The sequence below is a fragment of the Lepidochelys olivacea genome (genome assembly GCF_965140295.1).
Source record: "Lepidochelys olivacea isolate rLepOli2 genome assembly, chromosome: 1".
Taxonomy (NCBI): domain Eukaryota; kingdom Metazoa; phylum Chordata; order Testudines; family Cheloniidae; genus Lepidochelys; species Lepidochelys olivacea.
This window is the reverse complement of record NC_140411.1, coordinates 326,536,814-326,561,894: the sequence shown is the minus strand read 5'-3', so window position 1 is coordinate 326,561,894 and position 25,081 is coordinate 326,536,814. Positions and strand designations below refer to the sequence as shown.

Genomic DNA, 25,081 nt, shown 5'->3' with positions numbered 1-25,081 from the left:
AAGGGGTAAACAGTGAGATGGCAAAAATTGCAGATCATATAAAACTAGTCAAGATAGTTAAATCCAAAGCAGACTGCAAAGAGTCATACAAAGAGATTTCTCAGAAGTGGGTGACTAGGCAACAAAATGGCAGATGACATTCAATGTTGATAAATGCAAAGTAATGCACACTGGAAAACCTATTCCCAACTATACATATAAAATGAGGGGGTCTAAATTTGCTGCAGCCGCTCAAGAAAGATCTTGGAATCATCATGAATAGTTCTCTGAAACCATCTGCTCAATGTGCAGCAGCAGTCAAAAAAGCTAACAATGTTGGGAATCATTAGGAAAGGAATAGATAAGACAGAAAATATATTGCCTCTATATAAATCCATAGTACTCCCACATTTTGAATACTGCATGCAGATCTGGTCGCCCCATCTAAAAAAAAAAAATATTGGAATTGGAAAAGGTACAGAAAAGGGCAACAAAAATGATCAGAGGTATGGAACAGCTTCCCTATGAGGAGAGATTAATAAAACTGGGGCTTTTCAGCTTGGAAAAGAGACGGCTAAGGGGGGATATGGTAGAGGTCTATAAAATCATGACTGGTGTGGAGAAAGTAAATAAGGAAGTGTTATTTACTCCTCATACCACAAGAACTAGGGATCACCAAATCAAATTGATAGGCAGCAGGTTTAAAACAAACAAAAGGAAGTATTTCTTCACACAATGCGCAGTCAACCAATGGAACTCTTTGCCAAAGGATGTTGAAGGCCAAGACTTTAACAGGGTTAAAAAAGAACTAGGTAAGTTCATGGAGGATAGGTCCATCAATGGCTATTAGCGAGGATGGTCAGGGATGCAAAACCTTGCTCTGAAGTGTTGCTAGCCTCTGATTCCCAGAAGCTGGGAATGGGTGACAGGGGATGGATCACTTGATGAGTATTACCTGTTCTATTAATTCCCTCTGAAGAATCTGGCATTGGCTACTGTTAAAGGTTGGATACTAGGCTAGATGTACCATTGGTCTGTCCCAGTATGGCTGTTCTTATTCAATGCTGCACTGAATATGGATTATTTTAATGGGCTTTTCTGTTGTGCTCATCATGGTAGTGCCCAAGTGCTCACAAGAATGAATGAATCAATCTTTACAATACCTCTTTTGAAGGAGGGAGAAGTATTATTACCCGCACTTCACAGATAGGTTTCAGAGTAGCAGCCGTGTTAGTCTGTATTCGCAAAAAGAAAAGGAGGACTTGTGGCACCTTAGAGACTAACCAATTTATTAGAGCATAAGCTTTCGTGAGCTACAGCTCACTTCCTCAGATGCATATCGTGGAAACTGCAGCAGGTGTCAGAATCAGCATTGGAATTAAGTTCTCATTTGCAGTCCTGTGCCTACTTGTCTAGAATACGGTGCCTCCAGGCAATTCATTTAATCTGTTTCCATGTTCCTATCTTTAATATGGGAATTATCATACATTACCTTCTTCACAGGGGGTACCAAAACCTTTGCTTTATGCAAAACCAGTGCTCAGACTGTGGACACTCTTTCATTTGTTGAATTGGGGTAGTATGTAGGAAAGGCAATTTAAAATAAATGTGTGGACCAGTTGTCAGAGCAGTGAAACTATGTGTGAATTCATTTTCTGGGTCAGCTATTGAGGAGGAAACCTTGACAGGGAGAAGAAACATCAGTACTGCATTAGCAACTAGCTGGATGCCACACTGAATGTGCCTGTGCAGTTTGCAGAAATCTGTTTGTGTGATCTGTTGCATGAACTGAAAAATATGATAGAGCTGCTGAATTTAAAATATCTTCTGAATCATGGAGAGAACAAACAGGTTAAGTTCCAAAGCAACTAAACTAAAGGAAATTGTCTACAATGTATCTTGCCAAGAAAAGTCTTGTCTATGAAGACCTCTAATTTCTAAATATTTAAACTGTGAAACCTAAGTTCCATCTGTACATATCTATATTTCTACTTGAGTTGATTTAATTGAATGAATCCATTGATACTTCTGACTCCATTTGTAGGTGGTAAAGTAAAATATTTGCTGTAGTAGTGTCCAAAGCTTATTCTTGCTAATCACAGAAATTTAAAGCAGTTAAGCAGGGACCAAATTTTCCCATAAGGAACAATTAATCATATCCTCTCTTTCCTGAGCTTAGTCAGAACTTTTGCTACCAGTTAGGATCCCTTTGATATGAAAAAGAAAATTGTCTGTTGCTGTGGTAATCTTATGCAGAAAGTTCTTATGAGCCTTTATCAGACTCCACTTTATCCACTTTGCCTTAAGGCAAGACTTCAGTCTTGCGCTGTACCTTTTGCTAGGTCTGCTGATAAGATCAAGTCCTATCATGGCAGCATCCTAATCTTTAAAATACCCCAGCCATTACCCAAACCCACAACTAATGAAGATGTTATCATATACTTATTTCTTCTGTGAAAGAATTAGACATGTAGACCTTACATGTTTTTAAATTTCAGTTTTCCCAAGCAGTACTTGTAATAATTTTAAAGGTATGGGTAATCATCTTGGGGGAACTGAAACTCTCGTCCTACCAGATTCTACCTTCTAAAATTATGGCCCAAGGGTACTGAATTGTGTATCTGGCCAATGTTGAGTTTGACTGTCATAGCCCATACACTATCACTGTTTTACAGGGAAGGGGTTAGCTGACCTAGCATTGGGAAGAGGACCTAATCTATTGATGTAGAAACACACTACAATTTATTTAAGATTTAGACATACCAGTGTAGTGATTTAGCAGATGATAGAATTTTCTTCTTAAATGCATTAAATCACCTCAAATGCTTTAAGTAGTCTTTCTAAAAATGAGGATTCTATTTGTTTATTTTCTTACATTGTTTAAAAAGGGTCTGATGACTGGTGTAGTTGCTGGTCATTATGTCTTGCAGTAGGTAGGTGAGGGGAGGTTGAATGCTACAGAACTTTGAACTTGAATGTTCTAAACCTGAAATCTTGCATGAAGCTCATTGAAGATAGATTATAACTACATATACTGTACCTTCAGAACATATGAATAGCTCTACAGTAAGAATAAAACTCAACCCATTTATTTAAGACCTCTGGAGTGTTTTAGTCGCCAAGAGGCACGATCTATTAGAATACACTTCTCTTTTGAAAAAATAAAATTTCCTGTAATTCTTGCTCAAAGGATATTATAATAGATAGCCTCCCATCTTCCCAAATAATGTGGGACATTATATATTTTTACTGTTATGCACAATAAAGGACCTGAGACTTAGAGGGATTTGGTACCATGAAACAGTCTCATACAGTAGATGAGTGCTAGTCAGTGGTGAGACAGTTTACTAGTTTAGAAATGCAGCTGGGGGAGTGACTATTTTTCAATGCCTGAGAACTAAATAACATTACCTCAGTACTTGCAGTGTTCCCTAGGTGTTCCCTGAATTTAATATAGGGAATATTAGAAACACTGAGGTAGTTGCCTAGTTAAGGTAAAGTTTTAAGGACATTTACTTCATGTTAATTTCTTTCTGTCCCAATATCACATATGTACCTGCTTGCTCTGTCTGTGTAATAGAGATATACAGTAGATAATACAGAATCCATTGAAGTGATAGGAGAACTGTTCTAACTTTTTAATAAGATGTTTATCAGGGGACTGTGTTATAGCATGATAATGCCCTGACCTTGTCTTACCTGTGTAGATGAGACATTCTGTCTTGTCTCCTTTTACCTCCCTGCCCAGGAGATGGGGTTGCTTACTTGCCCTTTTTCTGACTGGAGGATGGAAATATGGAAGGGCCAGCTCTCTTCCTCTTCTCAGCACTTTCCATCTGAGGGAGGCAGCAGCGGCTTTATATTATTACTTTTTGTATTACTTTAGTACATAGAGACCCTTAATGTGATAGGTACTGTACTGACATATGGTAAGATAGTTTGTGCCGCAAGAAGCTTCAATTTTAGGCAAGACAACAGCTCAGCTGTGTCCTATCTGGATGGTGCAGCCCTGTTTTGTTCTGCAATGTAGACACCAAGCCATGTGAAGGACTCTACTTAACCACCTTTTTCCCCCCAAAGGTGGTTTCGGATAGGGCTGTACAATAGACCATTTTAAATTAAAGTGCACTGAGTTACACAATGAAGCTACATTTTTAACTAGACATCTTAGAAATGTCATTAATTTAATGAAATGTTAAATTGGCATGAAAAATCTAAATTCAGGGTTTTTTTTATCATGGTTTTGAATACCCAATAAACATTATAATGGTGAGTATTTCTCAGTGCATTCTGGAACACATTACAGCTCAAGTTCAAATAAATTTTTTTTTAGAATTTAAATAGTTAATTCATGAATAAAGTTTTCTTGTGAACAACAAATCTTAGCAATCTTTTATAAAATTATAATTCAGACTGTCACTTTATTAGTCTGCAACATTTCTTTATAAACCTACTTATTCCATAAAACATTAAGTGGTGCTGTATCCAGTGTGTAAAATCCTACTGACTGTACTCGTTAAGTCCAGGGTTGATCTATTCAATTGAAGCATTGCACACATTTAGGTTTGCTTCTGTCCCCACATTATCTAGGCGTTGTAGGATTTACCTTTTTATAATGGTTTACAGTGGTTTGGAAACATGTATTCCCATAAGTTGGTGCCAAACACTAAAACAGATAAAAAATATTTTGTCCGTGGTATAGACCTCATTATCTAACCTGTATGCTGTATGTGATCACTAAGGGCAAAACTATATCCTCAAATATTCATGAACAACTCAGGTTGATGTGCCTGGAAGCTATATACAAGTCTGAGGCTAGAATGTGACCCTTGCAGCTGAGAGGCCACAGGTGTAGAAAAAGTGAGGCGGGGCAGTTGTGCAGGAATGAAGAGAAATTAAGGTTGTCATTTAAATTGAGGGGAAAAAAATCAGGGTATCCATTAGGGCTGAACAGAGAGAGGCAGTGATGTAAGTCTGGACAGGTTGAGGAGAAGGTCATTTTAGCAGGACTATTCTCTCATTCTCATGAGGCAAGATTTAAAAAAAAAACCCACCATCACTGAAGCTGTGAGAGTGGATGAGCTTTTACATCAGGGATGGGTGGGGGAAGGAAAGGGCCACAAATAGAATCTTTGGGGCCATCAATAGAGGGGAGAGACATTACATGTTGCACAGTATTTCTGTAGATGTCTATAGAAAGGGAAGGTTGCACCTAGAGCTGTCCTGTAGATCAGCAGTTCCTAAACTTTGTTAGTTCACATTGTGTGTCCCCTTCTTTAAAAGATTGTTATGAAGTGAATTGATGGAATATCAGGGTCATGCAGCACCAGTGGCACACATACCATAATTTGGGAACCCCTGCTAGATGCCTACAGGAAGAAGGGTACATGGTATAGATATAAATTAATAAAAGGAAAAAACCTCAATTTAGCTGTTGCTTCTGTTTATGTTGGGCATATAATTCTATGATTCTAAGACTGGAATGGGACATCTAGTCCAGTCCCGTGCTTTCAAGGCAGGACTAATTAATAAAAGGCCACTCCTGACAGGTGTTTGTCTTGACATGTGCAATACTTTTAAAAAAGGGTAGATACTCATATTTTTTGAAGTTACAGAATGTGTAGTTAACGTGGTGGGGCCAACTCACCTCTGTCGAATGCCCTCAATTGAATATGTGCATACACCTGCTTTTTTTTCCCCCCAGCTTTGCACTGCTCACATTGCCTCCCGCTGGCTACTGCCCTCGTCAGGTGGATCTTCGGTGACACAACACTTTGGCCGAGTTCAACACAATTTGTATGCTAATAAAATAAACCCCTTCCAGGGTAAAAGTCCAACAGGGCCTATTCCAGTACCCTGGTTATAGCCCCTCCTGGGCTTGCTTCCCAAACGGTCTCAGCCTATGTTGGGCGCTCTCTCATCTTGTCCTTTCTCTGGTATGGAGCAGTGCCCCTATAGCTTCCTCCCTGTGGGCTCTTCACCAGCTACCCTGGCTCTTCAGCAGAGTCCCTCTTTACAATTCAGTTCACTCTTTCCTTATCACAAAATTCTCACAAATGCTGACTTTCGTCTGGGTCTTTAGCTCTGTCTCTGGGCTACGTCCCTTCTCAGTGCTTAAGCCACTTCCCTAGTGGCTGGTGGGGGGAACCCAGGCCCATCCACTACTCTAGGTCCCAACTAAGGGATCCTATAAATAGCAGCTGCCGCCCTTTACTAATCCCTGTGTTTCCTTGGGCCACTTCCCCACAGCCCCAGTATTTTCATCTTCACCCTTATCTCAGGGCTGAAGTCTTTCTTGAGACCTTGCAGCCAGCCAAGAGCACCTTCCTTGCTCCTTGTCAGCAATTGCTCTGTCAATTCCTGCAGCCAGCCAGGAACACCTTCCTCCTCCCTTGGCTCCAGCTAGCAACTGAATGTGGACTGTCTACTATCTGGACTCTGGCTACTTCCTGCAGCCTCTCTGATAGGGTGCTTCCCTGTAGCTGTTCTAGGCAGCCTGGAGGACTCACCTCTACTGTTCTTTCCTGGGGCAGGGTGTGTTAGAACAGGAGGCCTCTAGCAAGGGGCCTCTGTGCCTAGTATTCCCCTTCACTGTGTTTCATAGATACCAATTATATGTGACTGGTATTATGTAACTTCATGTATATTTACATGTGTATCGCTTCACATGCTAATACACAAAAATGGCTATTGCATAAATAAATGGGGAATTTCAATATTGAAACATACTAGTTCAGGTGCTACTTACAGAAGTTAAGTAAATACTACATTGACACAAATATATCTACCATTGTATGACAGCATGAGTGCATCCCAGCCTTCAAGCTGTCTTCCGTCTCAAGACAGTGAGGCCTACTGTATAAAGTCAATAGGCTCACCCTGGTCAGCTGGGCAAGGAGGCCTAGTGGGGGTTGGGCCACCTCCCAAAGGTGGGTGGCAGCCAGGGTAGGAGGACCCAAGCCCTCCCTGCTCTAACAGGTCCCAGCCCAGGTAGTGGCAAGTGGGCTCACCACTTAGTCAGTGGGGATCCTGTTGGATCATATTAAAGAAGTTCTGTATTAAAATCACAAATGAGTTTAAATTCCCCATAGTTTAAATTCCAGGGTATTACTAATTAAGAGGTCTCTTGGTTTTTGGTACTGTTTCTCTCCCTCTATGTGTGAAACTTGCAAGCTGCTAATTGCGTTAGTACATTCTAAGACAGAGTCTGTTCTCAAAGCAATTCACACAGAGAGAGACTCAAAGCAATACTCTGTAACAACAGAAACAGCACCCAGAGACTCCCCACCCTTTTGTTGTATTAACAATTGTGATTAAAATAGAGATAGAGGATGTATGTGGATGGATGCTTGGTGTGGATAATAACTGAATGATCAGGGAGGTGCCAGCCTAAGAATCCAGTGTCCCATCAGCTGAAGAAGGCGTCAAGTGGAAATAACCAGAGGACCCCCGGAGGGCAGGCTGGAATCCACCCAACAGCCTCAAGAATGGGAGAACCAAAGAACAAGATAACATCTAGCAGCAGGGAGCCATCAGGAATGTGCTATCTGCTGATTGATTCAGCAACAGCATGATGAAGCAATTCCCACAGACTGGCCTAGGAATAAATTCCTATAAAAATAGACTTTAGAAAGTGGGAACTTTGGGGGGTCTGATTTTGCAAACCAACTTCCAGGAGCATCAGACAAGGCCCTGCTCCCTCCTCATGTCCAGGCCACCTGGCCAGTGGCTTGGCATGAGATAACAACCTTGCAGAACCTGTGTGTGTGTGAGAATAAATATGACATTGAATGGAATGTTATAGCTATAACTAACTGCTTACTATGATTCTTTCTGTATTCACAATAAATGTGGTATTCTGCCTTTTTCCCCTTAATAAGATCCTGCTGGTTTTTAATTTATTGGTATAACAATCCAACCAAAACACACTAACTGCTGTAGGGACAATGGCTAATAGCTCCCTGGGCTACTTCCTACCATGACTCCTGCAGTCCCTTGGTCTAAACATATTGGAGGTTTCTGGTTTCCTCAGGTTGTGCTGCTCCCAAGGGCTCTGACCTCCACGTGGCATCCCACTTGGTGTCTACCTGGGTCTCAGCACCTCCAGCTTCCAGGCTGGAGCCTGCAGTATATATCCTTCCTCTCTAGTAGTCAGCCCAGACTGAGCTGGGGGTCTGCTCTCTTTTATACTACTGCTACACCTTGAGCATGCCCAGTAGAGAGTGGGGGCATGGCTTCCTCAGCCCACAGTTTGGAGTTAACCCATCCCCATCCAGTGTGGGGTGAGTGCACCCCATCACACATTGGTTAGCAAAGCAACAATTAATGTATTTTATGTAGCTGCAGTGGATATCAAGTAATTTTGCATTATTAAGTGAAGGGACCGTTTTGGAAAAGATTGTTATGGGGCACTGCAGTAGGAAAGTGAACAACAGCAGTATTAAAACTGCAGGTGTGTCTTTGTGCTCTGAACACAATAAAAGGAAAGAGCTGGAACTAAAAGTTAAAATACTGACTGAAAATCTCACTATTTTTCTGATAAATTGCCAGATTATTGTAACATGAAAAATTTATATTTCAGGTGTGCTATCATCAGCTGAGCTGTGTCCAGTGCAATATTTGAAGACTAAATAGGACATTTAAACCGTTAATTTGTATTTTTGAGGGTGATACCATAAAAGCAGAACCTAATTTTAATCTTATGTGGTTTTTTGTTGTTGTTTTTTTTAAATAGGAACAGATGTCTCAGGTATTAGATGCTATGTTTGAAAAGCTGATTGAAGGAGGGGAGCATGTCATTGATCAAGGTGATGATGGTGACAACTTCTATGTAATTGATAGGTGAGTGATTATATATAATTGTAACACAAGGGAGTATGCACAGTTGTATCAATGAAAATATATTTTTGCATATACTTTCAGTTGAATCAGACAGGTGTGTGCATGTATGAAAGAAAAAGCAAAGATATTTTATCAGAGTTAAAGAGTCGTTGAACAATAGAGAACAGTCCGTGAAAAATTCTAGCCTGCTCTCACCTGTAATAAAATATTTGCAAGGGAACGTGTCACTGGTCTTTTAATGTAATGTTCTGTCACAAAGACTATTTGTTAACTGGAAACTGATTTAATGTAACAAATAATTGGAAAAGATTTAGCATTCAATATTTGATTGAAATCTTACTACATTCTCAATGCTGTTGGTAAAGTTTCTTGTTCATAAGAATAAAACTTAAATTTTCAAAGAATTGCACAAATTTTAACTAAACTTCCCATGTGGGTCTAATACTTCATAGTCAGATTAATAAGTGAAGTGATAGATATAATTGCTGATTTGGGAGCACGCTTTGTGTTGCTGCTGCTGTTGACCTTTCGTTAAATTCTTCAAGTCATCAATATAGGTCAATGCACTAAACTTTTTCTACCTTCTGTCTTCAGTTTGAAGTAGGATACAATGATATAGTCAGAGCTATTAGTGCTGGCTTCTACAGAAAGAAAAGGAGTACTTGTGGCACCTTAGAGACTAACTGTCCAATTTATTTGAGCATGAGCTTTCGTGAGCTACAGCTCACTTCATCGGATGCATACCGTGGAAACTGCAGCAGACTTTATATACACACAGAGAATATGAAACAATACCTCCTCCCACCCCACTGTCCTGCTGGTAATAGCTTATCTAAAGTGATCATCAAGTTGGGCCATTTCCAGCACAAATCCAGGTTTTCTCACCCTCCACCCCCCCACACCACTACCACACACACTACAGAGAATCCCCAATGTACTCTGTATATCTCTGAGGAGACTGTGACAGAGTTGGGATTCTTCACTGGAGAATCCAAGTTTCTCCCATTTTTCTGGGTTTATGGCTTAGCCACTTCCTCTTCAGAAAGCTGCAGGGACTTCATTGAGTTCTTCCAGATACATAGCTGTCAGGTCTAGGTGACTCGGACCATCTGTCTACAAAGTTCTTGACTGTGAAGGGAAAGGAATTGTAAAGACATTTGCATTCCATTCCAGCTACTTGCAAAAAGGAAGGCTATAAATATTTGGCACTGAACAAGCTAATGACACACCATCAGAGAGGGTGACTGTCATATTTTACTTCTTTCTCAGAGCAACAACAATCGATAAATACTTTTGTGGGTTTGCTTTGATGTTTAAAGTTAAAACTTTATATTAGATGAGTATACAATATTTTTATTTTGTATTTGTTCCTTTTTAGATAAGGACTCACACAATATGTTTTGCCACCATTCTCATTAATGCAACTGTACATTGCAATATACCAATTACTGGTTTAAAAAACATTTTACATGTGAAAGAACTTTTACATTTTAAATTAATTTAATGGCAGAAGCATAGTTTTCAGAAACCATTTCTTTGTGAGGACTTTGTACATTACACAGTTTCATGATTAAAAAGCAGTTGTTAAATAATTTAGGCTCAAAATTTGTTATTTATGTTTTAATAATTGCTATTTTGATTTTATTTATATGTAATTAATAATTGTAATTCCATATCTGAATTTTTTTTTTCAAGTGCAAAGTTACCATGTCCTCACAAAGAAGTAGCAACTGTCCCCCTTAAAATAACCAGCATTTCTAGGGTATACACAAATAAGTGAGATGACCCTGCAAGCTACTCAGTCTCATTTAACTGAACAAAATTTATATTTCCATAGAAGTACCATCAGTGTAATGCGTGGTGCAAAATCAACTTGGTAAACTAAACAAACAAGGTAGTAAACTAAACCAGCTACTGCTCAGTAAGGAACATGGGGGAGTGGAAAGGGTGGATGTTTACTCGTATTTGTGTATTTTGTTAACAGAGGAACATATGACATTTATGTAAAATGTGACGGTGTTGGGAGGTGCGTTGGTACTTATGATAACCATGGAAGTTTTGGTGAGTTGGCCTTAATGTACAATACACCCAGAGCAGCTACCATAATTGCAACATCTCCTGGTGCTGTATGGGGTTTGGTAAGTGAAATGGTTGTTTGAATTTATTTTCCTTAAAATATTTTTGTCTTTATATAAAATAACTTAAAATTGTATAGCTGAATCTACAGATATTTGACATTGAAAAATTGTCTTATAATTGGAAATGTGTCATTAGGATAGAAGCCTTTTAAAACTTGCAGAAAAAGCCTGGGCAAATACTGTCTTTGCTCAGACCCTGAACATACGCTTTAAGCAAACTTGAATATTAGAATGGCAATTTGATGTAAGAACCACAACAAAAGTAATTTTGGAAATTTCCTCCATAAATTTCAGAGCTTAGTTATCATGTTTCCAACTGTAAGAGACAGGCCACTTATTTTGTCAAATAGTAAATATTGTCTTAGATTGCAAAAAACATGAATGCATTTGTTTACAGTATAAAAAATCCAACATGGTGCTATTTGTTAAGCTTACTATATCTGGAATCTGCACAATAGTAATAAAATTTGCCAAAAAATCTCATGGCAGTACTTAGATTTGTATTAGGTACTTTGAGAAAGCTGTTCTCCTTCAGGCTTATATGTTGGTCTGGTAACTGATTCCAAGGTGCCAATTCAGAGCAGTGCTTGGTGTAGGGGAGCATAGGTGGCTTTCTGCCACCTTGATCCCTTAGACTGCTGAGCTTTGTACATAACTAGGAGCAGCCTGAATGCTGCTCTAAATTGCAATGGATTGCAATGGCCACCCAGGGCCATTGTACTAGTGGGATTACAGTGCATTCCAGCGACATCCCCTTGAGTTGGGTGGTGTGAGAACAAAAGAGAATGACCTACATCTGGGTACCCCATCTTTCTGCTTAAAGGATTGTCCCACACCAGGGAATTCCCTTTGCCCACATAGGGCAGCTTTATGGCCCCTCTGTGCTGCTGAAGTGGTGCCAAGGATCTGGTCCCATGTGTTTGGTTTAGCTAACACAAAGCTCATTACTTGACATAAATGTGCTGAGAACTGTGGGATGAAATGATTTAACGGCAACATTTCTGAGAAAATGTTTTAATCATCTGAAATTATATATTTTGTTTTTCTGGAGTCATTTACTCCAAACTTGTCATACAAAGCTAGTATATGTTGGTGATAAACATAGTCTGCAATTGAGCCTGCAAGGTTAGGCAGCATGGGTAGGATCCATGAAGGGACTTGGGCATTGCAGTTTTGAGCGTCATGGTGCCTGATTTTTGGGTGCCTAGAAAATAACAGGAACCACACTGTGATCCACAAGTGAACTTACGTGCAAGGCTCCCTGTACAATGAAAGGGGAGCGATAGTCCCCTTAGAATGTGATCCATAAAGGCCATCACACTACGTGAGAAACAGCCTAAGCTAGCTAGAGGGAGATGCCGATGAGAGGGTTGTATACTAAGCCCCATCCCTCTCTCAGAGATAGGCACCTAAATCCAGACTTCAGGGGTATGCCTATCTCTGCTTAGCAATCCATGTCAGGGAGTCAGGCAGCTTAGCTGCCTCTTGCAGAAATGAGTTAGGTGCCTGCCTCGCTCCACACAAAATAGGGGTGGTGCCTAACTTGCAGCCCAGTGGTTAGAGCACTCACTGGGGTTGGGATGTGGGAGACCTAGGTTCAATTCTTCCCCTCTCTGCCAGAGGGGAGAAAAGATTTGAACAGAGATTTCTCACTTCTTGGGAGAGTGCACTGAGCTGTGGGATATTCTGATGTGGCTCTCTCTTGTTGAAGCTGTTCCATTGTGGATAAATAATGAAAGAGTTTTTGGAGTAGAGGGACTGCACCCTGGGTCTCCCACCTCCCAGGTGTGTGCTCGAACCACTGAATTAAAAGTTATAAGGTGGGCACCATCATCTCCACCTCCTCCTCCTCTGGCAGCTGGATTTTGAATGGGATCTGATCCAGTTGGTGACCTCTGAGCATGCCTACTGGATCAGGACCCACATGCAATTTAGGTGGATGAACACCTAACTGTCATCCCCCAGTTTGGAGGGGTGGGTTAGGTGGGGTTAGGCATCCGGATATACATGCCCAGAGGCACCAAGGGAACTTTTACTCTGAAAAATTAGACACCGAGTTTAGGCATCTAGAAAATTTTGTGGATTGCAGTGGATCCAAAACTGGGACTTTGGCATCCCAATCTGGGGCTTAGGTACTTAAGTATCTTTGTGGGTTTGGGTCTGTGTCTGGTTCCTAAACCTGTATTAGGTGGAATGTTGGTTCAAAAAAGGAAGGTAAACAGCCAGTCTGCCTCAAAAATATAAAATCATAGAAATCTGAATAGGAGTCAAAAATGGAACCTTTTATGGCCTGAAAGACTAACTAATTCTCTGTAATTAGTTAAGAAGGCTGGCTTGTGATGCCCTAACATTTAGTTGGATTACACAGACGTTATTCATCCTTCTGAATTTGTAACTAAAACAAGATTTTAAAGAGACACTATCATCTGAAAAATTACATTTCCATCTGAAAGTGTTGTAATTGCTATTGTTACAAGTAACGATAAGATTATTAGATTTTAAACTGATTGCGGGGTGGGGAGGAGAATTCACTTTTCAGGTTCTCATTTGTTGATTCATCAGCAGTTTGTGTAGAGTCAGTTTCAGTTTTGTTGATGGCCAATTATATTTCCTATCTCATGCATCTTGTCTGGGGGCAGTTTGTGCATATGCTCTTCCCTGGGCAGGCAAGAAGGTCAGTAACTGCTGCTGCACAGCTGAATCTGAAACTCAATAAGCAGCAGCTGTGCACAGAAGTAGGCAGGTGAGGAGGAGTGGGCACCACAATGTTTGGTGTTGCTCTGAGGCCTGCCCAAAAAACCCTTGCAAACATCACGAAGGAAGATGAATTTTTAAAAGAGGAATAAAAAAAATGGGCAAGAGATTTGACTTCAAAGATCTCTTATGAGAAAAATCAGTTATTTGAAATGATACAATTTAAAATATCAAATTTATTATGCCCCTTTTAATAGTAGGCCTCACTGAAGTACTTAAAAACACATAAAATTGCCCTCTAGTGGCTGATTATAATCATTATACATTTTACCTATTTCTTTTATGCATTTTCCATCCTGTGCTAACATTTTCCTTTAATATACTTTTTTTCTTTTCTTTGTGTTTTCAGGACAGGGTAACATTCCGGAGAATCATTGTAAAAAACAATGCCAAAAAGAGAAGAATGTATGAAAATTTTATTCAGTCATTGCCATTCCTTAAATCTTTAGAAGTAAGCTTTCTATTGCATTATTTTAGTGGTTGTGGCATGGGGTTTTATCTTGGAATAAAAACTTCCTCTAGATTAAAATTTTGCACATCTTTATTTTTGGAAAAGGGATTTCTGAGAAAAAGAGTTGAAATTTCCAATTTGATCGTCCCCCCCACCTCCTTCCCCCTCACCTATTTTGGTTTCTTCATAAAGCTTGATCCTGTAATTTGATCCACACAGCAGTCCCCTAATTGGGATCTGCCTGGAACAGGAGTCTGCCTGTGCAGATCAACTTGTAGGATAGAGGCCATAGTATTGCAAAAGATTAAAATATTTTTGTGGTTTCCAGCCTTCCATTTCTTAAACTGAATTTTTGCTGGATATTAATAGTGTGAAGTGTTTGGGCGTGTTGAAAAAAGTGAATTCTTTCATTTAAAAGATCTCTTTTTCTGCACACACATGTACTTTCTCCAGTAAGTATTTTGGAAGACTTAGAGCATGTAGATTAACCATACAAAAATAGAAACTTAATTAACATGTATGTTGGTAAACCATTCCCTGGAAAATGGTTAAACAGAGGTCTCTTTATCGCTTATTGTCAATACAGATGGCTAGGGACATATTATACTGTATATAGGTCCATAAAAACAGGTATTAAGGATTAGCAAAACATATGTTTAATATTATTAGAAAAACATTTTTAATATTCCCATTCTTTTTATAAAGCTATCTGAACGCTTGAAAGTGGTGGATGTGATAGGCACCAAAATATACAAAGATGGAGAACAAATTATTGCTCAGGTATGGTAGTGTTTAGTTGATGTAGTTTTTGTGTCTATAAGTAAAACTACTGTATTATCTATAATGAATCCATTCTTTTAAACTGAGTCTCAGTATAATACACACAAAGGTGTAAACTGGTCTGAAAAAAATGGTATAGTTCAAAGAAATATGTTGTTGTGATGTTGTAAATTCAAAATAATAATTTAAAGCAAAAAAAAAAATAAAGTTTAGTACAAATACTTGGCAGGCTATTTCAATTAACTTCCAGTGGCTTTTTTATTTTTTTTATATTTCCATACTGCATGTATCTGCAGTTAGTACTGTGCCTCTTTGATGACAAAATGTAATTAATTCTTTCTGGGATTTGGAACATTTTGTTAGCTTTTACAAAGCTGTAAATGATAAATGCCTGTTGTGGAATATTTAGTCAGTGTCTGATTGGGGGTTTTCTTGCCACTTTAACAGCTACCTTATTACATCTGCTGTATTTTAAGAAACAACATGTTTTGTTGGTCTGAATTGAATAAATTAAACTGTGCAAATACTATAGAAGAGGAAGGCTTGTACTAGTAGGCACTGAAAATGGGTCTTATCATTGAGCGTCTGTTTCTGTTCTGAAAAAAGAACAATGTGAAGATAATTCCGTCACGATAGGTTGCAGGCAACTCAGACTCTATGTTGCCTTTGGACTTCCTTTAGATATTGGCTTTAACCTCTCCTATGCTTATTGATACCTGAGCATCCATGATAGGGAATAATTTTTGGGATTTTATGAGTTCAAAATCCTCTAGAACAGAAGAAGGTGGCAATTGGAGTAGATCTTTTAGGCTGATTATTTCTGTCCACCAACCCAATTCTGCTCTTGCCCACTGATCCCTAGGGGAGCAGCTTGTTTGTTTTGGGGAATAGGAATAAGTATCCTCCAAGTTATCCAATATTTTCCTCTGTCTCTCTTGGTGCTTCATATTGTGTTTTGTCCATGGCTTAGAACTAAGGTCTACATGGAGCCAACTGTATCATTTTCTTTCAGGAGAGCTTGTTGCTCATCTCATCTCTGTAATCCTTCTATGCCATGAGTGTGGATTTCTAAGTAGAGTGTATTAAAGCATTTTGCATTAGGTACCAAAAGGATTAGCTGTTAGCCTCTGGCTACATATATTTGAATGTATTTCTTACTGTCACTACAAAACTAAAAAGCAATATTCATGTTTTCATTACTTGCTTTTTTGTTTTTAATAGGGAGACATGGCTGATTGTTTTTTCATTGTAGAATCTGGAGAAGTGAGAATTACTATGAAAAGGAAGGTAAAAACCCCAACATGAATTTAATTTTTCAAAATCTTGAAGTCATTAATATATTCTAAATGTTAAACAGCAGATGTCTCTAGTTATCTCACTGCAGTTTTCTTTACTCCTTGACATGTTTAAATTCCATTATGAGTAAAACTGTACATTCAGCAAGTGTCTCTTATTTTTATCTTATCTGACTTTTCAGAATAAACAGGATGTAGAAGAGAATGGGGCAGTTGAAATAGCCCGGTACTCTAGAGGACAGTATTTTGGAGAACTTGCTCTTGTAACTAACAAACCTCGGGCAGCATCAGCATTTGCTCTTGGCACTGTCAAGTGTTTAGGTACTGATTCAGTGATATTTTTGCTTGCTGTGACTGATAAGTAAAAATATTATTTTTATATTAAAGGCTGTAATTATAATGTACTGTATGTTCCTTCATACCATAAAGTCAGATTTCAGTCATCCAGTAGCACTGCTTTACAACCACTGGACTGTTAGACTATACTGTACCTGTTATAGTATATTCCTACCTACACTAGAAGAATTATTTGTAATTGACAACTGTGTCAACCATGGACCTCCAATGTCTTCCCTCTTCAGATGGAATTGAAAATGATTTCCAACTAGCACAGTACATAGTACTTTTCTGTTACATAAATCTGTATAATACTTAACAGACAAATAAAAAATTGTCCTTGCCCAGTGGTTGACCAATACCTAAGAAACAACTGCTTAATATAACCAACCTTCCATGCTACCTTATTTAATCTATTTCTGACTAAGTTAGCAAGTAGTTAGCAAAGTCGCTGGCTTTACCAGCCCATGTCAATCTGTCAGGTTTCAGGCTGAGGCACAGAGCAGAGACAATAGTGGTTGTATTAATAGAGATCATCATCTTGTCTGTGGACATGGGGTGCAAATACATGTGTTTTCTTCTGGATCCTTGTGGCATTTAAAACAAATACTACTCCTTCGAGAGACCATATTGGTGAACTGGAAAGATGGCTTCAATCCTTTGCCTGGGACTAGCCGCACAGGTTTATGATGGACAGCTGTTCCTCCACCTCCAGAGCCATCATCTGTACAATTCCTCAAGGGATAGTCTTCCCTTCTCTTACACAGGAGTGGACCAAGACTGTGGAATTCAGTACTAGAAATGATAAGTGACCACAAATCTCACCGCATTCAGAACTAAATACAAAACTTATTTCTTTAACTTAGCTTTCCTTCAGTAATGTTATTTTAAAAAAACTGAACCTACATTCAAAACAAAACAATTAACTCCTCCCAACTGAGTTGACATGGTTTATGGGTTATCTAAGATGTTACTTAATGCACCCCTTAATGCTGAAATGTAGGATTCTTTTGTATGATTTAAGGTTTAACTTCTCAATCACATCATTATATAACCCCTCCATTTTATTAATCTAACTATTAGGAAAATTGTAAGATACAAAGGCAAATTTTGTATTCTTAAATAACAGACATCAGGCTAACAAACAATATGTTCTCTGTTTATTCACAAAGCTACTGGTTTTTTAAAACTAAGTCTCCCCAGCCAAACAAAGATAAACGAGCAGAAAAAAGAAGACCAAAGAAGAAGAAGATGAGAGGTGGTGTTAAGAAAGAAGATCTGTTATGGTCCAGTGTGGCAAGTTGTTGGGTCACTGGCACCTTTGAGAAAGCAGCGACCTTGGTCCACTGGATGCTGGTTCAAGGAGGAAGTTCTCTTCTTTCTCTTGATGACAAGAACCAGTTAAGATGGCATCAGATGAGCAAGCACAGACCAAATTCATTGCTGGCTAGAACACACAGATAATACCTGAGAAATCACTATGATTACTGTTCAATAGGTTCAGTGCCATTAGACTCATAACTGTGAGTGGAAGATAAGAAAAGGAAAAGAATAGACTAGACACCAAGATACCACCAAGAAGGTCAACGGAAGACATTATAGAATCCTAGTGTTAGAAGGGACTGCAAGGCTCATCTAGTCTAACCCCCTGAGGTTCCTTTTGGAACCTCTTATAACTATAGTCTGTAGAAAAGGACAGGGTGCTGTAGCCCTTTCCAGAGTTCTCCAGTAGTTTTTGTATTCCATACAATCTTCACTTGGAAAATGTTTTCAAAACAAAGTTCCCAACAACCACTGAATTCTCCTTGACAAACCTTATTTTAGCGATCTTATAGAGATTTCACAAAGTTGTAGGCTGTCATACTATGGTGATAGGCACAGTGTAACTACCTAGATAAATAGATACCCTGAAGAGTTACTACCTAATATTGAGAATAGTTTTCAAACATTTTATTTGCATTATACCCACCCAGACTGAGGACAAAACTGTACTAGCTGAACCATTTAAAAATATTTTAAAAATGGGTGGCACACTCTTCTTGTGTAGTGTTGGATGGGTTTTGGTGTGCCATCCATACACTGTTAGGCCTAGTCTACACACAGTTTGTGCACCTATTAACTGATTTACACACTAAATTAGCTAAATAAATGCAACACTACTAGCGTGGACATTCTTAAATTGGTGTAAGAACATCTTAAATCAGCTTAGTTTAATTTGAAACTGATATAAGTGTATACACAAAATTGCACTGGTTTAACTAAGTATGTTTTAAATCACACTTCTAGTTAAACTGGTGCAGTTTGTGTATAGGCCAGGCGTTAGAATCATTTAAATGAAATTTACAGTGTGTATTCCCTAACTACATCTATAGTAAGTAAGCAGCCATGTTTATTATAGTGCCACAAAGTGAATTTAGATTGTAAATTCATATGGTCATGGACATTTTCTTTTATCTGTCTGTAAGGCTCTATGCACATTTATGGTTCTGTATGAATAACAAAGATCGCAATTCTAAAATTCACACTTAAAATTTGTACATGATATCAAGCTGTAAATGGTGAGATTTTCAGTTTTAGCAGAGAGTGATATCTGAAGTAAAAACATTCAGGTATGTGTTAGCAGGAGCATGGCTCCAGCAACTTTTTGAAGAGAGAAAGGAAGTAAAGAGAATGAGACAACAGGAAAGCAGTATGTATAAATTACTGGCAATTCCAGGATAGCAAAAATTGGGTGGCGGGGGTGTGTGTGGGGGTGTGTGTGTGTGTGTGTAACAGAATTGTTCATTTTGATGTTTTTCTCTAAATGTGTATTTTCCCATAAGAACTGCCATAAGTAACATATTAAAACAAGTTGCAAATATATGCACATTTATGCCATAACTTGAACTATACAGACTTGTAAGAAAAACTGTGTGTGTGTCTGAAAAAAAAAAGTTTTCCTGGTTATGGACTTTGTATTGACTTACTAAATTTTTCAGTGCTAACCTAATAGATACAAAGTTAGTTTTAGACTTTTTAAAATGTAAAGTTTCTTGAAGTAAAAAACACAAATTATTGACTACAGCATTTTTAGTTCTCCTGATTAACACTCCTGGTGAACCAATATGGATTATTTAAATTGGACAATTTAAATTGTCATCCAAAACCCAGATCCTGCAAAGACTTATGCATTGATATCAGTAGAACTATTCCTAGTAATAAAGTTAAGGACATGCATAAGTGTTTGCAGGATTGGGGTCAAGGTATTATTTAGGTCTGAATCATACGGGAAAAATTATCTCCAGCTCTACTGACATAGTATGGGTTTCATTGATGCCTTTCCCATTAAAATTTAAAATTCTACACAATGAATGTCATAAACTCTGAAATTAATTTCTGCAGCTGATGGCCACATTACATTCTCTCTCTCTCTCTCTCTCTCTCTTCCCCCACCCCCTTTTATCTTAGTTATGGATGTACAGGCATTTGAAAGGCTTTTGGGACCTTGTATGGAAATTATGAAAAGAAACATTGCAAACTATGAGGAGCAGCTAGTTGCTCTGTTTGGAACAAACATGGACATTGCTGATCCCAGTGCATGAAATAAAGTATGGAACAACAAGATCTGTTATGAGAAAATAGCACAGTAGTGGTTAGCCCACTGAGAACGTGTCTATCTTCCTGTAGATGCCAAGCATTTTCTGTGATTTTAGGGTTTGGGGTTTTTTTGGTTTTGCTTTTTTACATATTACAATGGATGTATCAATAAATTAAATTGGGATTTAATAGACTTTGGTCCTGATTTTCAGAAGAGCTTAGCACTAGCAGTTCTAGTTGAAGTCAAGGGTAGCTGTAAATGGAAAGCGCCTTTTGAAAATCAGGTTCTTTGTAAACAGCATTTCATAAAGAATAGATTTAAAAAAAACACTATGCTGATGAATTTGTTCAACCAGCTTCTGTTCTATAAAATGGTTATGATTTTCTGGATAGACTGTTAGCTTGAATGTGATATGTTTAAAGTATTAATGCACACAGTGTTCATAAGTATTGATAATACAGAAGGTAGACTGTAGATATCCATTTCTGCCTATTACAATTGTCATGATTTTATGTTGCAATGACTATAGCTGTATAAAAAAAGAAATAACTCAAAATTCCTCATAACAATAAGGCACAACAATACATTTTGTGTAAAGTTCATTACCCAAGTCTTATTTTAACATTTGTGATTTGGTATTAAAGTCCTCTTTGCTTAATACGTCACATTTCAGCAAGCCCACTTGGAAAATATTGTAATATCTTATGCAATTTAAAGGATTTTTATATTTTTGCAATAAACTGCATTTTTATTTGTTACATATAAGCGGTATATTCCTCTGTTGAGAAAGCTGGCAAATTAATCTTGATGCAAGCATGTTTTTTAAAAACAGCCAAAAGTATTTTATGTAAGCAATTGTCACATTCTAACTAATCATGCATAACCTACATCATTTGCCTTCTAATTTCTTTCTTGTTTCAAAATTTATGCATTTTGTCTTTTCCATATTTATTTGATGTCTACACTAGGGTTAAATTTTATCCTTAGAAATCACTTATTTTTTCTGTTAAATATTTCCCATTTCAAGTCAAATGTTCTCTGTATCTTTCTTCTCAATAAAGTCTGACTTTATATATTACAGACCAGATTCAACTACTAAAGTGTTGAAAGCTATACTAAAATTTTTGGTCCCGGAAATCCTTACCAGCAAGTTTGAGAAAGCATGTGAATCTGAAAGATCAATAATTTGAAAGGCTATTTTATACATGTTTGGAGAGCATGTTATTAAAGCTGACAAGTTCTGCTTTGGTCTTCAGACACCAAAGGCCCCTAAGACATCATGAAAGACTGTCATTGCAGCAGTTGAAGGATGGGGTAAAGTTTTGTTCAGTGACGAAGGAGAAAGTATTATCTTACTTAAAATAAGAAAAAAGCGTTCATTTCTTGATAGTAAAAGTCTGTGACTGGAAGTATCTGACATAGTCCAATTCTCACATTATATACTGACATGTTTATTGCTCCATGTGGAAAGCTAGTTCACATAATGACAAGTTGCAGTAGTTCTATCAGGACAGAACCAGAAGACTTTCAACAAGGTTGCTTGATCCCTGTTTTAAACAAATGAAAAGTTACACCTTACTTTTCTTCTTAGACAATGACTTTTCTAATGCAATGTATTTGTGTTTGTCAGTTGGTATAATTGTATATCCTGTAGTTATAGTGATCTGTTCTGACAATTTATACAATCATACTTGAATATGAAACTATGATTATACAATACTATTACTAACGTAATTTATATCGTATAATATGATATAAATTATAAACGAACATTGTTAACAAAAACAGTCTCAGCAGAATTTACAAGTGTCAACAATTTTTTTACACAGCCTCCTGATATGAATAGTTGCACATATGATTGCCTTTGTACTTTTGATTTATTGAAAAAAGTGAAGTCTGTTATACTAGAAGGAAACATCAGGTAACCAAAATCTGTATGTCATTCTATATGCTTACTCTATAAAAGTTACTTATTTTTTGCACTAGCTTAATGTTATTCAGAAAAATGCTACTTGTATGATGATGAATTCCAATCAAGGCCATAAATGCTACTAACAATATTTTCAATATTGTTTGTTATATTTAAAGTTTCCTTACAATAAACAACACTTTTATATATGTGTGTGTGTGTATATATATATATCTATATATCTATGTAGATGTGTTCATTTTTATAAAGTTATAAGTGAATTATTTACAGCCACTTATTAACACGTTAATAATTTTTAACACGTTCGTAGTGCTTTAAACCTTCGAAGAACTTTACAAACATTGAGCCTCTTGCTCAGTTCTTCATATATTGGGAACAAATAAAAGAGAAAATAACTTGTACACAAACAGAACGTGTATATAGCAACTCTGGACACTCATTCAGTATAGATCAAATGCCAGGACATGGTCTGGTGATGGCTACTTTTAACCATTTTACTGCAAACCCGTGGTCTTTTCTCTCCCACCCCCAAAGAAACCCTCCTTACCCAATTATAAACTGCAGCTAAATGTCAAATGCAAGAGGTGTGATGACTATAAGATAAACACAACATTTTGGGTTTAATGAGGCTGAAGGTCTGGCTGTGTTGCAGCAGGTTGTTGTACTGCTTCTGTTAATGGGAAAAAAATCTCTGGGATTTTATTTGTTGGCAGATGAATTTTTCAATTTAAAATAATGAGTGGGGTTTTAGCTCAGTTGGGTGCGTCTCACTAAACATTAATAACATTTGACGTAGTTTTAATATAAATCATTATGGCACAGTCAACCTTAATTCTGGCATTTCCTAACTATTGAGTGTTACCTTTGCAACCTAAGCAATGTTCTTTCAAGTTTATTTAATGTAATCTTTTATACAGTTTGTTTGTGAACCACTGCCCTCTACTGGATAGAACATCTGGCCTTTTACTCATTCTGTCTTCCATTAAAGATTTACAATATACAAAAGAAAATTATATTATTATAATTATTAATTATAACATTCATAAACCAGTCAGAGAACACTTCAATCTCTCTGGTCACTCGATCTCAGACCTAAAGGTCGCAATATTAAAACAAAAAAACTTCAAATCCAGACTCCAGCGAGAAACTGTTGAATTGGAATTCATTTGCAAATTGGATACAATTAACTTAGGCTTGAATAGAGACTGGGAGTGGCTAAGTCATTATGCAAGGTAACCTATTTCCCCTTGTTTTTTCCTACTCCCCCGGAGACGTTCGTGTTAAACCCTGGATTTGTGCTGGAAATGGCCCACCTTGATTATCATACACATTGTAAGGCGAGTGGTCACTTTAGATAAGCTATTACCAGCAGGAGAGTGGGTTTGTGTGTGTGTGTGGGGGGGGGGGTCAGAAAACCTGGATTTGTGCTGGAAATGGCCCAACTTGATTATCATACATATTGTAAGCAGAGTGATCACTTTAGATAAGCTATTACCAGCAGGAGAGTGGGGTGGGAGGAGGTATTTTTTCATGCTTTGTGTGTATATAAAAAGATCTTCTACATTTTCCACAGTATGCATCCGATGAAGTGAGCTGTAGCTCACGAAAGCTTATGCTCAAATAAATTGGTTAGTCTCTAAGGTGCCACAAGTACTCCTTTTCTTTTTGTGAATACAGACTAACATGGCTGTTTACTCTGAAAAAAGAAAATAAGTAAGTTTGAGTATAGAAAGCACATATCATGAGTTTATTGCTCAGGTTGTCAAATGAATTCAAATATTCATTTTAATAAGATTTAAATCTGAGGATGAGTCTCATGGAATATGCATTTTTTTTCTCAATGTGTTATACATTTTTGTGGAGTGTGATATCCAAGGCCCAAGACTTGTGATCATATTCACTAGTTTTGACCTGTGCAGGAGTCTGTGCCATTGGATCATATTGCTTTATAAATTTAGAATTTAACCAGCACTTTTAAACTTAACGTCTGTAAAAAACTTTGAATCTTCACGGCATCCCTGTAAGATTTTAGGGAAAGCTCTTTTATCATTGAATAGAAAGTGCTATAAAAGGGGATAGGGATGAGCTCCATGGGAAGGTGATTAAGCATTAGGATGTATTATCTTTTCTGAAGTGTTTCCACAGGGATGGAGGGAGGAACATGTGTCCAACTGCCTCCTGGCCACTCTTTATCCCCTACCCTAGTGCTGACCTTACAGAGCCCTCTGCAGCATCTGGAAGAGTGGTGGAGAGGGTGCTCATGCAGAGTGGAGAGATCTGCATCTAAAGGGCTCCTGCCAACATGGATCTGGAGATAGATGGCAATCGAGACCATTATTATTATTTGTACTATGCCCAAAGTGACCTGGGAGCTACAGACCCATAAGAAACAGGTCCCTCCCCAAAGAGCTTACAACCTAATTAGAACAAGTAACAGAGTGAGAGAGGAGAAGAAAAGCATGCAACATAAAAACTTGTTCTGTTTGGTGGGGTTGTTAAATTCATCTACGTGTGGGAATGAAAATTTAGCGAAGACTCCCTGATATTTTTTCCATATCCTTTCTGTCCCTCACACAGAAATTCTTTCCTGGTGGCCTTTCCCTTTAGAGCATGCACCCATACAGAACATGAACAAATGTCAGAGAGAAGGTAGAGCTTTAACATCCCCTTGCTAGTGGACCATAATTTCACCACTTAGCAATGGGGGGAAATGAAACTGAACATGACCCTTTCCCTAAATAGTGTACAGACAATTGTTCAGGAATGTGTGTGGACAAGTTAGACTACAAAGGAGGAATCTGAAACTGCAGAGGGGAAAACCCTGTTGAGTCTGGCTGTTTGAACGTGAAGCAGCATAAGACTTTACCAAACTTTCTCCTTGACCTCTGAAAAGTAATACTGGAGTTAAATAGATATCTATTAAATTATATTTTACATCTAATAGGGCAAGAGCCTGTGCTGTACCTCCTCTAAGCATAGTGAACTTCAGTCTTCCAGGTG

General features: G+C 37.9%; 1 protein-coding gene across 2 annotated transcripts in view; it reads left to right on the top strand.

Annotated features, from left to right (window-relative positions):
• The window catches only part of PRKAR2B (protein kinase cAMP-dependent type II regulatory subunit beta), a gene marked incomplete at its 5' end in the record, with an annotated part of 158,311 nt that extends 137,249 nt beyond the window's left edge, over nucleotides 1-21,062 (top strand). For both annotated transcript variants that reach the window (XM_084617325.1, XM_084617324.1), the window contains 7 exons: nucleotides 8,714-8,820; nucleotides 10,805-10,958; nucleotides 14,062-14,163; nucleotides 14,869-14,943; nucleotides 16,165-16,230; nucleotides 16,421-16,559; nucleotides 20,022-21,062. In XM_084617325.1, coding sequence (XP_084473451.1) covers nucleotides 8,714-8,820; nucleotides 10,805-10,958; nucleotides 14,062-14,163; nucleotides 14,869-14,943; nucleotides 16,165-16,230; nucleotides 16,421-16,559; nucleotides 20,022-20,155 — 777 coding nt within the window. In that variant the 3' untranslated portion in view covers nucleotides 20,156-21,062. The remainder of the gene's footprint in view (nucleotides 1-8,713; nucleotides 8,821-10,804; nucleotides 10,959-14,061; nucleotides 14,164-14,868; nucleotides 14,944-16,164; nucleotides 16,231-16,420; nucleotides 16,560-20,021) is intronic.
• Nucleotides 21,063-25,081: the final 4,019 nt, after the last annotated feature.